The 14677-nt window shown below is 33.2% G+C and overlaps 1 protein-coding gene across 1 annotated transcript; it reads left to right on the top strand.

Annotated features, from left to right (window-relative positions):
• Positions 1-5243: 5243 nt before the first annotated feature.
• Positions 5244-8064, top strand: LOC141817845 (uncharacterized). The gene is made up of 4 exons (XM_074705471.1): positions 5244-5766; positions 5981-6241; positions 6324-7193; positions 7388-8064. The coding sequence occupies exons 1-4, from the start codon at positions 5322-5324 to the stop codon at positions 7864-7866; spliced, it is 2055 nt and encodes a 684-aa protein (XP_074561572.1). The 5' UTR covers positions 5244-5321; the 3' UTR covers positions 7867-8064.
• The last annotated feature ends 6613 nt before the right edge of the window (positions 8065-14677 follow it).

Genomic DNA, 14677 nt, shown 5'->3' with positions numbered 1-14677 from the left:
AGGATTTATTTATGTGAGGATGCTATATTATTATACATCACCCATAACATTTTTGACTCATATATGTTAGATGACGTTGTTATTATATCTTGAGAATATTAGCTCCAAAGATTCACCTTTTAGTGGAATTAGCAATGAATTTATTAGAGATATATTATTAGTAATAAATATATTGGTAGAGATTTAAAAGAAAATAATAATTAAAATTTTATCTTAATTAATTTGTGATTAAAGATGATAATGGTTGTAATTCTAAATGTTGATAAATATATATATAGAAAGTAAAGAACTCAAATGAGAACTTAAATTTATAATATAAATTATGATTTATCTTATTTTCTTGATCTCTTAATCAAGATCATCTTTTTTATTTGCCCACTTAGTGAATTTGTACTCTTTTTTTTTTTTTGTTTTTCCTTGGTCTTTGTTTTTTTTAGTAAAGGTAACCTTTTGAAGTAATAGTAGTTTCAGCTACATGTGTAGTGATTCTTGATCCACTAACTTCGTGCTTAGTTTTATTTTGTCGTACTTTGTTATTTTGTTGTTATATATTTTTTGATACTATTAGATTATCAATTGGTTAAAAAAGTAAATATATTTAGCAATTTTTTTGAACTTCTTGATTAATTTGAGTTGATAATTATATTGCATGATTCTTGATTGTCTATTATCATACTGTCACTAAGTGAGATACCTCCTAGTAAGTGAAATAATTATACCTCTGGGTTATGATACTAATCTCTTGATCTCTCATGCCACCTTTGGTCGCTTAGATGCCATGAGCTCTTTAATCTTAATCCATGTCGTCATTTGAATCACCTCTGAGTTCACTTTGTTACGAACCTTTAATCCATTGAATTAGTAGTCATACCATGCTCCTCATCTTAGAGTTCATCTTGCTAGGTATATGATCTCTTGAATGCACTAAGCCCATCTAGCTTACTTTATGCTCCTTCATATTATCTCTATGTTCACCTTGTTATTGACTTCTAAACCATTTAGTACAAACAATCTCATGATCATGTCAAAATAGACTTAGTCCTATCAAGTCAACATGTCCCATGAACTCCATATTCATTTTGCCAAACTCTTGCATATTTGATGATGAGCACATTATAAATATAGGATAAATCTAACTTAAACTCTTTGTCAAATACATCAAAATAACCTGGTCGAATTGACCACTTAGATGCATCATTGCACCAACAATTTCATCGTTTTTAATGTTTGATAATTTATTTAAGTTATAAAATAAAGTTAATATAAAAAGTAGAATAGTAAAAAAAAAGTCCCTCTCAACCTAAACACTCCTTGATTCAAAATTCCATCCTTAAGTGAGTTACCATTATGTAACCTCTTGGTTTTCAATTGGGGAGAGGTTTACTAACTTAAACCTCTGCACTTCTCCCCCTTTCACATATGTCAAAACAATCAAAAAAACATGTGAAAATACTTACATGCAAAGCAAAATCATAATCATATCAATAAGCATAGTGACAAAGGAATATAGACAATCAAGCATAACAATCATGCATATAGACAAAATCAATACTCCCTATTGACAAGACATGAAAAACATTGGGGAACTTATCTATGCATGGTAAGCATCCTAGGAGCATAAGAAATTCCTAAATGCTGTAAAACAATAAAGTTATATCAATGCCAATACTAGGTTACATAATTCAATCCTAGATATCATATTTCTTTCCAAAATACAAGTTAATCATGCTATAAATAGTGAAAAATAGTTTAAGCATATTATTTTAGTATTCCAAGTGGCATGCAATAATTAGAATATCACTATGGGCTTTAAACTATGTGAAATATCATTGAAAACCTGAACTTAAATTGGTTTTGCTATTCTTGTAGATTGAAGCTATCATTGTAACTAAGATGTTGAAATGTTCAATAATCCAACTTCAAAAAAATCATAACTAAGTCTATAAAATTTAGAACTTTGAGAAATTTTTACATGCATATTTAACTAATTATTCTAAATTTAGTGTGTATGCAAAATATCACAATTTTTTGTTTTATCACAAATCTAGATTGAGTTAAAAGGTTTAATGTATTGCCACTCAATTTAAGTATCATATTACCATTTAAGAATGAATTGCTAACACTATCATTTGGACATGTATACTATTCATTTACATGTATTAGTCTCATGAATAGGCAATTTTAATGATTTTATCATCCTAGTGATGCTTAGTGCTAATTTATCCTAATCATGTCATGTTTCTATTAATTACGTGCCACTAGTGTGTCTAGGATATGATAAACATGAATTCACTATTTCTAAGCCGTCAAAGTAATCAATGAATCATAAATCACATTTAACAAGGCATATCACTCAACTTTAAATTACTTTGCATCAATTGTAGGGTAAATTCTCAAATTTTTAACTCATGCAATTACAAACATAAATTAAGTGTAACATTTAGCGTGAGTAGGTATCTAGTTGATGTGCCAACTCACTAAAAATGAATTAACCATTCTTTCTCAATTCATTGGCACCCTAATCCCATTTAATAAGATGAAGTTATTTTCTATGGGATCCAAAAATCTATAGTCCAGCTAGTTGGGTTAACTAAATATTTAATGCAACCTCCTTGTAGTTTTCATATGACCTTTTGTCTTGCTAGTATTCCTAGGCCTAAAGGATTCATGTTGTCTAATACTATAGTTAAATAGGACTCTAGTGTAAGATGTTGTTCGACCTTCCTTTTAGACATCAATTTGTAGCACAAACTGATTTTGTCATGATTTGGCCTTTGCCTTCCTAAGATCATATTTATGTTCTTAGAACCATTTGTAAATTTCTCCAAGGTCTTTCTTATGTCATCAAGCTTTGATCTCAAAATTTGATATTCTAACTTCACATCCCAAAACCTAGGATTCTAATGCCTATCTAGCATGTGTTTTGAGTTAGCCTTAGCTCTAATTTTCCTAAGTTCTTATTTTAAAATGGTAGTTCTTTTCTTAGACAATTATAAAGATATTATACATTAAATCATGCAATTTAGAGTTAGGTAAGAAATTTGTTATCTCTTTGTTGATCTTTTTCTAGTTTCTCCTTAATTTGAGCTTCCCTCACTGAATTTGGCTTTGAAAGTTTGATGATGGATTAGTCGTTGGAATCTCCTTCCTCTTCTTCATCTTTAGACATTGACTTTTGTAACTTTTTTTTTGTCACAACCAAAGCACCAAATTAAGTTTTTCTTGGTTCTCTTCTTGATTACCTCCTTATGTTCACTCTTTTCTTGCTCTTTGGACAATCAACCTTGAATTATTGTCCGGCCTCATTGACTTATAGCTCTTGAGCTTTTTCTTGGTGCATGTCTTTTTCTTTCAATTTCTTCTCTTTTTTTTGTTTTCGTATCCCTTATTTTTGTAGTATCCCATCTTAATAAATCTAAAAGTGATTCTTTAGATGTTGAGATCAGAGATTTGAAGAAGTGTCATCAGTCACATCTTCTTCCTCTTCAGTAAAAAGTAGAATCTGCCATCCCAACGATCTCATACGGTCGGCCCACACTCATCTGTGAGGAGGTAAATCGGAAAGTTGTAGTTGGCTACTACGAGGGAAGGCATTACCTCGGCTTCATCGAGATTCGATCCTTGCCTACTTTAATAAGTCTATCCTGCATTAATCAACTCAATCATGTCCCGGCACAGTCACATCTTCTTCCCCACTTAATTTTCATGTGAATTCATTTCTTAAGAAAATAGAGGGCTATCTGGCTAATCTAAGAATTTAGATAATGAACTAGCTAGTCAGGCACAATAAACGTGGCTATTTCTTAATGACTTGGCCAGCTATCCATTTTCTTCTTCTTTGTCCTCAGTCTATTTCCTTGGAAGATGCTCTTCCCCAGATTATTTAGGGTTAGGGTTAAGGCTAACAAACATGTAAAACTTAATTAAAACACACACACACAACACACAGGCAGAGTCCAAGTCCTTCGTTATAATACATATAATATATAACCATCGAAAGTCTCAACCCTGACAACATATGCAACGTTGCATTGAACTAATATGAATAATGTGTCTTCATCTGTGAGAAAGAGGATTAAAATAAAGCATCACATTTCTTTATCATAAACAACTGTACACCTCTCCACTTGCTCAATGCTGTCTAATTAAAAAATCTAAAGCACCACAGTTTTAGTCAATCATGCAGTTGGTTGGTGCCAAAATTTTGTCTCTTTTCTAGGACCAATTATATTCTCAACTAGATTCAATGCTGAAAATTTCAGTTTGCTCCAAGCAAATTCATTTTTATGTTTTAAAAAATTGCCTCTATACATTCAGCTAACCTTTTAGTTTAAGTTGACTAATAACAAGACAAAGCCATGCATAAGTTCCTATGCCTATCTGAATGAATGCCCACTTCCAAATAGACAAGACAACTAAGACAAATAATTGGGACAAACATTAAAGCAATCAACGCCAAGATGTGAACCATTCAAGATTTCCCACATAAAAATTTGGCATCCACATCCAAAAACTGGGCTGTTTCCCAACATCTCCACCTAATTATAATTAGCAGTGCCAGAGCTTTAATACTTCTCATTTGGCTCAATTCTTTAGCCATTATTAGGATAATTGTGCTACCAAACAAATGCCCCAAACCCAAATGGAATTTTCTTCCTGTGTGTTTCCTTGTGCAAAGATGTGGAATGGAAGTGGAGAACCAGATTCCACCACCAAAGCTAGATTCTGTCAGGGAAGAATCCTATGCCCTAAAAGAAAGTGAGCATGAGCATGGTGCATGCTTGAGTCAGCTTTCAAAGCACTTTTTCTGCCTTTAACAACCACAGCCAGGATGATCTATATGCTCCTATGCAGTTACATTTATTCCATGAGATAAGGTTTAAAATTTCATTTGTAAATCTCTGCATGAGAATGTAGTAACATCAACAGCAGTCAGCCAAGATTGGCAAAGACGAGAGAAACAAGTTTAACTGGGAATGGAAATAAGTGCAAGAATGTGAAATTGTGACATTTCTAGTTCTCACCAACTGCAGTAGTGTGGGTTCCTTGATCGAGGTGATAACACAATTTAATGTCTCTATGCGCGACCACAAGTTCCAATCTCAATCCCCTCGAGTTTAAATTCTCTCCGTGGTCCCTGTTCTTTACCAGTTTTGTCCTTGAGAATTACTCCCACGCCTTCTCTGTCGCCAATAAAAATCCCATTTTTGCTGCTGCTGCTGCTTTGCCTTTACCTTCCGTTCACCTCTTCCCTTCCGAGAAAAAGACGAATCCAAGCTCCTTGAAACAGACAGTGAGATCGAAGTGGCTGTTTTGATGAAATGGCGTTGATTTCGTTTCCACTCCATGCCCTTTTCTTCCTCTGCTTCTTCTTGTTCCTCTTTCTCGGCTTTGTAGTACAAGGGAATGTCGACGAGCTGCGTGCTCTCATGGAGTTGAAGTCTTCCTTGGACCCGGAGAGCCTGCAGCTCTCCTCGTGGACAGCCGACGGCGAGCCATGCGGGGGGGAGTTCGAGGGCGTGGGCTGCAACGCGGCCGGGAAGGTGGCCAACATCTCTCTCCAAGGGAAGGGGCTTTCCGGCTCCATCTCTCCGGCAGTGGCTCGGCTGCGCAGCCTCACTGGGCTTTACCTCCATTTCAACAACATCTCCGGCGCTATCCCCATCGAGATTGCGAATCTGACGGCGTTGAGCGACCTTTACCTCAACGTCAATAACCTCTCCGGCGGCATACCCGAGGAGCTTGGAGCAATGGTTGCCCTCCAAGGTGAGTTAAATCTCATGCAAAAGAAATAAAAATTACATTTTTGTGAATCATTCTTGCTTTTTTTGTTTCATTTTTTTTGTCAAAAAGAAATCTTTTTCATCAGTTTTGTTTGTCAGTGAGTCCATCTTTCATGTATTCTGCATTGCTTAGTAGCTTTTGTTTTGTTTGTAATGATTCTGATAGGTAAATTTGTGCATTTCTTGTGTTCATTTAGTTCTCCAGCTTTCAAACAACAAGTTGACTGGGAGCATACCTCCTCATCTGGGACTTCTCAAGAGTCTCAACCTGCTTGCTCTGCAATCTAATTCCCTCAATGGGGCCATCCCTGCAACACTGGGAGACTTATTTGAGTTGAAATGGTTGGATTTAAGCTCCAATCACCTTTTTGGTTCAGTCCCTGTTAAAATCTCCCAGCTTCTTCAGTTGACATTTTTAGATGTTCAAAACAACTTGCTCTCCGGCAATGTACCTTCAGGTAATCGAAACATTGTGATTTTCTGAACTATTTCTCAGCATTGTTTTCATGGATTCATCACTCACTTTTCATATTTATGAAGAATTAAAGAGATTGGGGCCAAGCTTCAAGTATGGCAATAACACTGGTCTATGTGGAAGTGGATTCACTGATCTCAGGGTTTGCACTTCTGCTGATCTCAATGCAAGCAGACCTGAACCATTCAGTGCCGGTTTGACACCTCAAGATCTTCCACAATCTGTTAACATCTCTTCAGATTGCAGCACAACTCATTGTTCCAGCTCTTCAAACTCCTCAAACCTGGCCATCATTATCGCGGTCACCATAGCTGTATTTGGAGTAGTTGTGTGCGCCCTTATGGCCTTCTTTTGGCTCCAAAACTATCGGAAACAAAAACTTAGTAGTGGTTTGCTTAGGGGTTCAAATAGTCTTCTTAGCACTGATCCTACTAAGTGCTCATATCAAACTGCTTCTCCACTCATTAGCCTTGAGTACTCCAGCCGCTGGGATCCAATGACCGATGAGAGGAGCGGCATCGGGTCATCTCATGAGGCTCCTCAGATCTATAGGTTTAACTTGGAGGAGATAGAGTGTGCTACTCAGTACTTTTCGGAGGTGAATTTACTTAGCAAGAAGAGTAGCTTTGCGGCAACATACAAGGGGATACTACGTGATGGAACGGAGATTGCAGTGAAGAGGATCAGCAAAACTAGTTGCAAGTCAGAGGAAGCAGAGTTTCTCAAGGGTTTGAAGGCATTGACATTGCTAAGGCACGAGAACCTAGTCGGATTAAGGGGCTTTTGCTATTCGAGAGCAAGAGGGGAGTGTTTCCTCATTTATGATTTTGTTGCAAATGGGAGCTTGTCGGAATATCTAGATGTCAAAGGCCATGAGATTCACAAGGTTCTTGATTGGTCTGTAAGAGTTTGTATCATCAAAGGCATTGCCAAAGGTATTCTACTCGACCAATATGACTATTTATTTTCCTTCTCGGATAGCTATACTAATGAATATACTACTGTAACAACAACAACAACAACAACAAGCATTGAACTTTTAAGATGGGGCTATATGAATTTCATCTTGTCATTTAACTACATTTGTACTTTGCCTTAAGGAATCCTAATTTGTTTGATTCTTACATAGGTTTGGAATATCTCCACAGCAACAAACCTATCAAGCCCTCCTTGCTCCATCAAAACATGTCATCGACAAAAGTCCTCATTGATCACCATTTCAACCCCCTACTCTCCGGTTCTGGCCTACACAAACTATTAGCAGACGATGTCATTTTCTCCTCTCTCAAGACAAGTGCTGCCATGGGATACTTAGCCCCCGAGTACACCGTGGTTGGTCGGTTCTCCGAGAAGAGCGATGTTTACGCGTTTGGGGTCATTATGTTCCAAATCCTCACGGGAAAGACAAGAATCAGTCACTTGAGACCTGAAGTGGAATCTGGTAAACTTGAAGACCTCATTGATGAGAATCTGCAAGGGAATTACTCGAAGCCTGAGGCAGCCAAATTAGCAGGCATGGCGTTGTTGTGCACAAGTGAAGTGCCAAACCAGAGACCAACAATGGAGGCAGTTCTTCAGGAACTGGATGGAAGCAGATGTAAAAACTGAATTGTGCTTAGGAATTTTGATGTCATTGGATTCTGTAGTGTGTTTTCCAATTAATGTATTTGATTTGACTTGGTTCTCTCGAGCTTCCTGAGAGAAGAGGGAGAAGCTGATGTAACTAAGGTTCTTGTAATCTAACATGTTGTCAGGAGACTAAGTGCATAGCATTAAGCATATGAAGCGAGTAGGAGTTCTAAAATTTTTCAGTATCAAGGCAAATGGACCAAAAGAAGTAGCATACCTCAATTGGTGCCAATCCATTGTTGTACCAAGGAATTGCTTCCAACCTGCAAAATGGGTTCATTCGGAATGCCAACTTCATGTGTAAATTTATGAGCCATTCTCTCTTCATCTTGCTCACTGTTAATTTCAACATTGAACAAGGCCAAGGGCTTTAAAACATGCCATAGTGAGCGACAAGAAGAAACAAACAAAGAGCAATACTAGATTAGTTCTTTAATCTATCACAAGTAGATAAAATCATATCATGTGTTAACTATCACAATGGAAATACAAATTATCAATTGACCATTGTCAATTATTAGTCAACTGCATTGGTCGTCTGTCAACATCTATTAGTCGACTGTTTGTGTTGACTTTGACTTTTGGTCAATGCAATGCTTATGCAAGAAAGCTATCCTTACCTAGAGTACAAGTCAATCTCACATTTCATCATCCAAGAATTTATCTCTTGGACTTTTTCAATACTTAGTCTATGATCATCCTTCACCAATCAAAACTTCCTCTCTACCAAGAGGTATCACATCCAAGTCTTCCTTCCCTTCCGTGTCTAGTATTTAGTCCAGTTTAACCTACCAAGACTTTTTTCATATGTCTAATACCCAATCTCCTAATACGGTTATATCTTCCATTGCCAACATTGATTAGGCTTCTTTAATATCAAATGTATAATCTACTTGGCCCATTTAGACTTTTCATAATTAAGTGTATAATCTACCTTAATTCACTTGAACTTTTTTATTGCGCTTACAATATTTGTATTAGCACCTACATTCTTGGTACACATCGTTGTCCAAATCAAATAAATTATATCTTTGCCAACCGCATCAAAATACAATGATCAAGCTCGATCACTTAGTGTCTGGTTGCACCATGACATCTCACTCAAAATTTAGGAGTGAACTTGATAAGATAAAGGAGATGTTAGGGTAATACTCTTGGATTCACAATGTTAAATGTTAGTTATGAAGCATTATGTTAGACCAAAAGTATTAATATATTAATCATTAACCAATTATAAGGAGGGTCAATGTACTAATAGTGTATATTTTGTTGAAAGATCATAATTAAAAATTATATTTGAAAATATAGATTTATTGTTAAATGTTTTCAAAATTAAGGTATTGAAAGTTTTAGTTATCTTTAAACTTTCTATTAAATTTGAAAATCATGATGATTTCTCATGAAAAATGAATTTTCTAAATTAAATATATATAACAAACTTTTCTACATAATTTTAGTATTGTTAGAGGTCTATTTAATTTTTTAAATAAATTTTTAAAACTTGATACTATTGAACTATTTGAAACAAATTTGATTGAGACAATTATTAGTTGATGGGAATGCAGTTCATTCGATTGGCTCAAACTTGTGAGTTGATTGGAGTTTAGTAGAAAGTTTAGAAATAGAATTTAGTATACTTTTTTCATTGAAACTTATTTTATTTATTTAAATCTATATGATGGGTAAGAAAACATTTGTACTATTAATTTCATATGTTTTAATTATATTTTGTTCATCCATTTTGATGTGTGTCAAAGGGAGAGAATAGAAGAGGTTTAAGTTAGTAAATCTCATCTCCTAACGATAAATTTTAAGTTCAAGAGAGCTTAATTGTAAGGAGAACCAAGTTTTAGGTTCTATTTCATTTGTTGATTTTTCTAATATAAATCATCAAACATCAAAAAGAAAAAAAAATCAAATATACCTTAACTAGTCGTGTTCGACCATAGTGTTTTGACATGTTGGGTAAAGGGTTTAAGTTAGGATTTCTTGTGCTATTGATATATGCATTTTATTGTGCAGGAACTTGGTAGGAACACACATAGAACTCACAAAGTTTATGATTCAACAAGGTCCAGTTGTAAAGATGGTTGCAAGAGATGGACTATGTAGGTGAAGGAGTAAAGGATGAGAAACAAGTGAAGCAAGGGCTTGTGCATTTGAGCGATTGAGGACCTAATGGCAGATCACCACTTGTGAAAGTGAAGTTGTAGTAACTTCGAAGTAGCGGGAAAAAGGCAGATTGTGTAGGTTATGAGTGAAGGATGACATATGGAACAAATTGAGGGTTTAGTACATTTGAGAGACTTACAACCTAATAGTAGATGATTTTATGGGCAAATAAAGTTGCAAATGTAAACTCTTAATTGAGTTGTGAGATGATTTTATGGGCAAAGTAAAGTTGCAAAAGTAAACTCTTAATTGAGTTATGAGAGTTGAGAGACATATATTTTGAGTTTCAAGAAGACTTAGACATTGAATCGACTATTAGATTAGTCATAATTGATAATCCAATTGATGGGAAGGTGTTCTTAGTTGACTAGTTTGCTTAGTTAACTAAGGAGTTGACTTAGGCTAGATGACTCATGAACAAATAATTCAATTCAAAGCTCAATTGATTAGCAGTTGATTGAATCCTTGACATGAGTAAAAAACAAGACTATTGATTGAATAAAGAAAATTGTACTTGTCATATTGATTATATAATAAAATGATTCAGTCAATTGAAGTCAAAGTAAGATGATTAAAAGAGTCATTTTTTGATAGAATAATAAATGTCTAGGTGTGTCAATTGAAAAATATGTTACTAGCCTGAAGGTTGAAGGTTGAAGCAATTGCAAAAGTAGTTGACTAGAAATGTATTGAGTCACTTTGTCATGTCTCGGGGTATAAATCACCCTATGATGTTGGGGCACCCCTTAATGACACTATGATACAATGGAATAATGGAGCAAAATATTGCTAAAACATAAATAACAAAAAAAAATTGCAATAAGAAAGATATGTATGTATATAAATAAATAAAGTCTACATGCATGCATGTCTAGAAAGTACATCTCTCAAAATAAAATAAGGCAATTAACAAAAAAAAATAATAAATGTCAAGTACCAAAGAAAAAAAGTTCAATGAAAAAAAAAATAAAATAGAAAAATATCTCAAAGTCACGTGGACCAACAAGTCATGATCTTCAAGCGACACAAAGGTAGTCAACACGACACATCCTTATATACTAATTTGGAGGTCAAAGAAAATAGATAGCGATTATAAATTACTCTGTGGGCATATATAAATATAATGCATGATACTAAACAATATAAGGAGATCAAAGGAGTAATGGATTAAGCTCAGGTAAATTTAACTTAGCTACCACTATCAGGTCTAGTGGACAACACACTACCACTATCATGTCTAGTGGACAGACAGGATGTGTAGATAACTACTTAGCTACTGACTGCACACAATAATACGCTACCACGAATGATTCTCATGGGTAGACTTGATCACGGTTCTGAACTGACGGTTCGACAGTTCAAAACCGTTGGTTCCACAGTTCTTAACGTTAACCATCCAAGATGGTTACGGTTCACGATTTGGAATCATCAGTTATAGTTCGATTCACAGTTCATGACGACTCAAGATTATTATTATTTTTAAAAATTATAATTTATAAATTTATAATAATAAATAAAATAAAATAAAAAGGACTGCACTTATTTAAATTGCTTACGTATCCCTTTAGGGTATAAGGGAACTAAAGCCCACATAATTCACTTACCCTTTTACCTATTTTACCTTAGAAAGTGGTGTTAACTCTCTTCCATTTCATGTTCTCATAGTATTTGTTCCTTCAGTATCAAAGTCTTCTACTTCATCATCTGAAAATTACATTCTTATATTCTTTTTTGTAGCTCTCGTTCAATCATCAAATAATGCTTGTGCTTCCAAAGAGTTAAGAGACAAAGTAGATCATCATTCATCCAATATATTACCTTAGAAACTAAACGTCTATTCTATGACAATGGTTGACACTAGATAAGCTAGAATTTCTTTTGCGATGATAGAAAGGATGAAAAAATTTTGAGCCTTCTGTGACCACCATTATAGAATATCGAAATCCGACTCGCTATATATCATCTTCACTAAAATCAAAAGAAGTATAAAATAATTCTCAAGTTTATATCTAAAACTTGAGAATCCTCATGGATATTTCGTCCATTCTTTTAATAAAAGTTATATTTTTATAAATTTTAAATTACTATTGGTATTAATATTTTATATTTCAGATATATTAATTTCTAATCCATATTTTAAACTATAATCTTTATAAATTTCATATAAATTATTTCTAATATTTTGTATAATATTAGTATGATCAAGAGAAGAAGAATTTTTAAATGGAATTAAAGCATCATAATACAGAAGTAACATTTTGTATAAAATATCTAATTTAAGTCTAGGATCTAAAGCAAATGCAACTAAATAAATATTAAGAATATAATAAAAATATTTTTTTTATTTTACTTTCATTGTTAATACACAAAGAGATAAAAATTCATTCATATTATGTTCATTTAAAACTAAAACTATCCTATAAAAATTCATCATAACTAAATGAGAAATAGGTAATAAACATCAAAAAGTTATTCGGTTGCATCATTAAATACTTTTAAAATTTTATAAATATCGCTACATATATTCCACTAGTATGAAAATAAATATATATTAGTATTATTAGTATTTTACATAAAAATAAATATAATAATTCTCTATATTGAAATGAATATTATAATAATTAATATGTTAAATTCCAACATGTTGGTACATAGAAATTTTTTTGATCTTAGAACACTCAATTTTCCAATGTCATTTGTTGTGTTCTTTTCTCCAAGCCCGGGTGATTCAAAACATGAAATCTCATTGAATCTAATTTCTGAAACTACATAGCTTAATTACAGTGCAGAATTGAAAAAGTTTAGCATCTTCCACATCAATTTGAGTGCTAAACCATTTGAAATACACATCAAAATTTAGATGATTTTGAAAAGTAGATGTCCTAATTGAAGCTACTATGGAGTATATTATGTTTAGAATTTGATAGGGCCTAAAAGTTTTGAAATTTCAAACAACTAAATCCTGAATGGAGAAGTTAACTAAGCTAAGGGAAAAAACTTGCATGAGTTATAATCTAAGGAAGTGCAACTGCAAATAGGAATGGACCAAAAACATACAAAAATTGATATTTGTTTGAGGAGGAATGAAGGATTATTTTCATATCTCTAAGTCAAATTCAGGCAATTAAACTCTGTCAAGAACAGATAGGGTTGAAGCTAAATTCTAGGAATGGTTAGCTGAATCCAATACTTTGAACTGCTAGAATTAGGAGATGCACATCAATGGAATTGGATTGTCTAAATAAGGAATAGGATAATCTATTTAATGTAGCAAATTGAAAATTGAAAAATAAAACAAATTATAGATACTTCTGGTTGAGAAAACCTTGGAAGACATTCATAATAATTGAAGCCTTAATAGAATCTATAATTTTCAGATACCGATAGATACCATAATTTCATAGATTCTGAAATCTAATCAAGCTACTGAAAGTTTCTTAAATTTTTAGAAATCAAACCATATCAAGTATTTAATTGTTTCTTCAATTGATCAGCCAACACAAGAGATAATTGGATAGTATGAGGAAGTTCCAAGAAGTCCATGCACTCAGTCATCAAAGTGCACACATTAGAGGTTATTGAAGAACATCATCTTCCACTCAATGAAGTTGTTTTGCAAAGAGTATACAATATTGAAGCCCCTAGTCATGGTGAAGTATATCTGGAGGCATTCCTCTATGTTCACCAATTGATCAATCATCAGGTTTATTCTTTCAATATTCTCCTTTTCATTGATTTCTTTTCTCTTATCCATTTTGTTTGCTTCACTTAGTTCTCTTTGATTCCATTTCTTTTCTTAGTAAATCACTTTGATTTATGCATGTTATGTATTTATAGTGGTGGAGAAGTAGAAAATAAACAAGCATACACAATGAATATGAAAAAATAAACTACTAATAATATATTAACATATAAATTTAAATTGTTCAATACTAACAGTATTATAACTATAATTATCAAATGATATTGAAAATATTTTAAAAATCAAAATTAAATATAATAATTGAGAGATGTTTATAATAAGTGAGAGATGTTGTGAGCACTATACGATTCATTAAAAACTCTATACGCTAACTAATATTTTTGAATTTTTTAGGAGTTTTAGATCCAATGATAAGTCACACCCATATATGAATATGTTTGCCAATAATCACTCCAAATATCAAAACATAAAGAAATTTTATTATTTAATTTACTAAATTCTTTAATTAAATATTTTTTTATTTACTAATATTTTTTTGTACAAGTAAGTATTGTTCGAGAAACAAGTTTAGCAGATAGATTCAGTGACTCTTTAGCAAAATCTTCAAAAGTGCATTTAGACCTAAAACTAAAAAAAAAGATATTCTATGGAAATAAATTTAGCTAACGATTCTTTTAATTTATTATTAGAATGTATAAATAAATTGCTCGATACCTCTATTTGTCGAGAAAAATCTGGATAATTGCGTTTGAGACCGTTCAATGATTCCATATTCCGTCGGATACTTCATTTTCACGTGTCACCATTTCAATGACCCACAATCGCTATCCGCTTGGAATTTGTAGGAGATTTAGCAATGCTTATATTTTACATATAATTTTTTGGACGGAAGAATGACATTCTCAAAATATTTAG

The sequence above is a fragment of the Curcuma longa genome, unplaced genomic scaffold (genome assembly GCF_044706935.1).
Source record: "Curcuma longa cultivar G26 ecotype Majalengka, Jawa Barat unplaced genomic scaffold, ITB_CL_G26_1.1 contig_22182, whole genome shotgun sequence".
Taxonomy (NCBI): Eukaryota; Viridiplantae; Streptophyta; class Magnoliopsida; order Zingiberales; family Zingiberaceae; genus Curcuma; species Curcuma longa.
Note: the sequence above shows the minus strand (reverse complement) of the source record. Positions and strands in the feature narration are given on the sequence as shown.

Coding starts and splice junctions, on each gene's coding strand:
- LOC141817845 (XM_074705471.1), top strand. CDS start 5,322: ATGGCGTTGATTTCGTTTCCACTCCATGCCCTTTTCTTCCTCTGCTTC. Junction 5,767..5,980: donor AGCAATGGTTGCCCTCCAAG/GTGAGTTAAATC, acceptor GTGTTCATTTAG/TTCTCCAGCTTTCAAACAAC. Junction 6,242..6,323: donor CTCCGGCAATGTACCTTCAG/GTAATCGAAACA, acceptor ATATTTATGAAG/AATTAAAGAGATTGGGGCCA.